At 58.6% G+C, this 531-nt stretch overlaps 1 protein-coding gene across 1 annotated transcript in view; it reads right to left on the reverse strand.

Annotated features, from left to right (window-relative positions):
- Positions 1-373: 373 nt before the first annotated feature.
- The window catches only part of LOC106900226 (actin-like protein 6B), a gene marked incomplete at its 5' end in the record, with an annotated part of 3,887 nt that continues 3,729 nt past the window's right edge, over positions 374-531 (reverse strand). The window contains one exon of the mRNA XM_014962220.1: positions 374-454. Within this exon, the coding sequence (XP_014817706.1) occupies positions 374-454 (81 nt within the window). The remainder of the gene's footprint in view (positions 455-531) is intronic.

Consider the following 531-nt stretch of genomic DNA (forward strand, 5'->3'; position numbering starts at 1 on the left):
CCCCTCCCGCCCCATTTCCACCCCTCCCCGAGCCCCCTGGGGGGGGTGGTGTCGCCTCAAGCAGGCTTTTCTTTTTCCCTCATTTCTGAGGTAAAAATCTTCGAAATTGGTAAAAACACCCCTCCCCACCCCCACTTTACCTCATGAAATTCCACTCCCTCCCCTCCCCGAGCCCCCTGGGGGGGGGGGTCCCCTCAAGCAGCCCCCGCCGGGTGGGTTCTGCCCCTTTTGGGGGGTGTTTATTGGGGATTTTTTAATGTTAATGGGGTTTTTTTTGCCTTGTTTTACTCCTACAGGCCCCAAGACGCCACGGATGAGAGGAAAGGGGGTGTGTGGGGGGGTCCTGTGTGTGGATTCCAGGCCCCCCCAGCCCTCAGGGACACTTGCGCTCCACGCACTGCTTCCCCCCCTCCTCGTACTCCTGCTTGGAGATCCACATCTGCTGGAAGGTGCCCTGAGGGGGGTGCATGATGTATAAAAACGGGGGGACGCACACTTAGAAATGAGTGTGGTGAGAGGGACCTAGATCCT

Source organism: Calidris pugnax, unplaced genomic scaffold (genome assembly GCF_001431845.1).
Source record: "Calidris pugnax isolate Ruff unplaced genomic scaffold, ASM143184v1 scaffold1641, whole genome shotgun sequence".
NCBI lineage: Eukaryota > Metazoa > Chordata > Aves > Charadriiformes > Scolopacidae > Calidris > Calidris pugnax.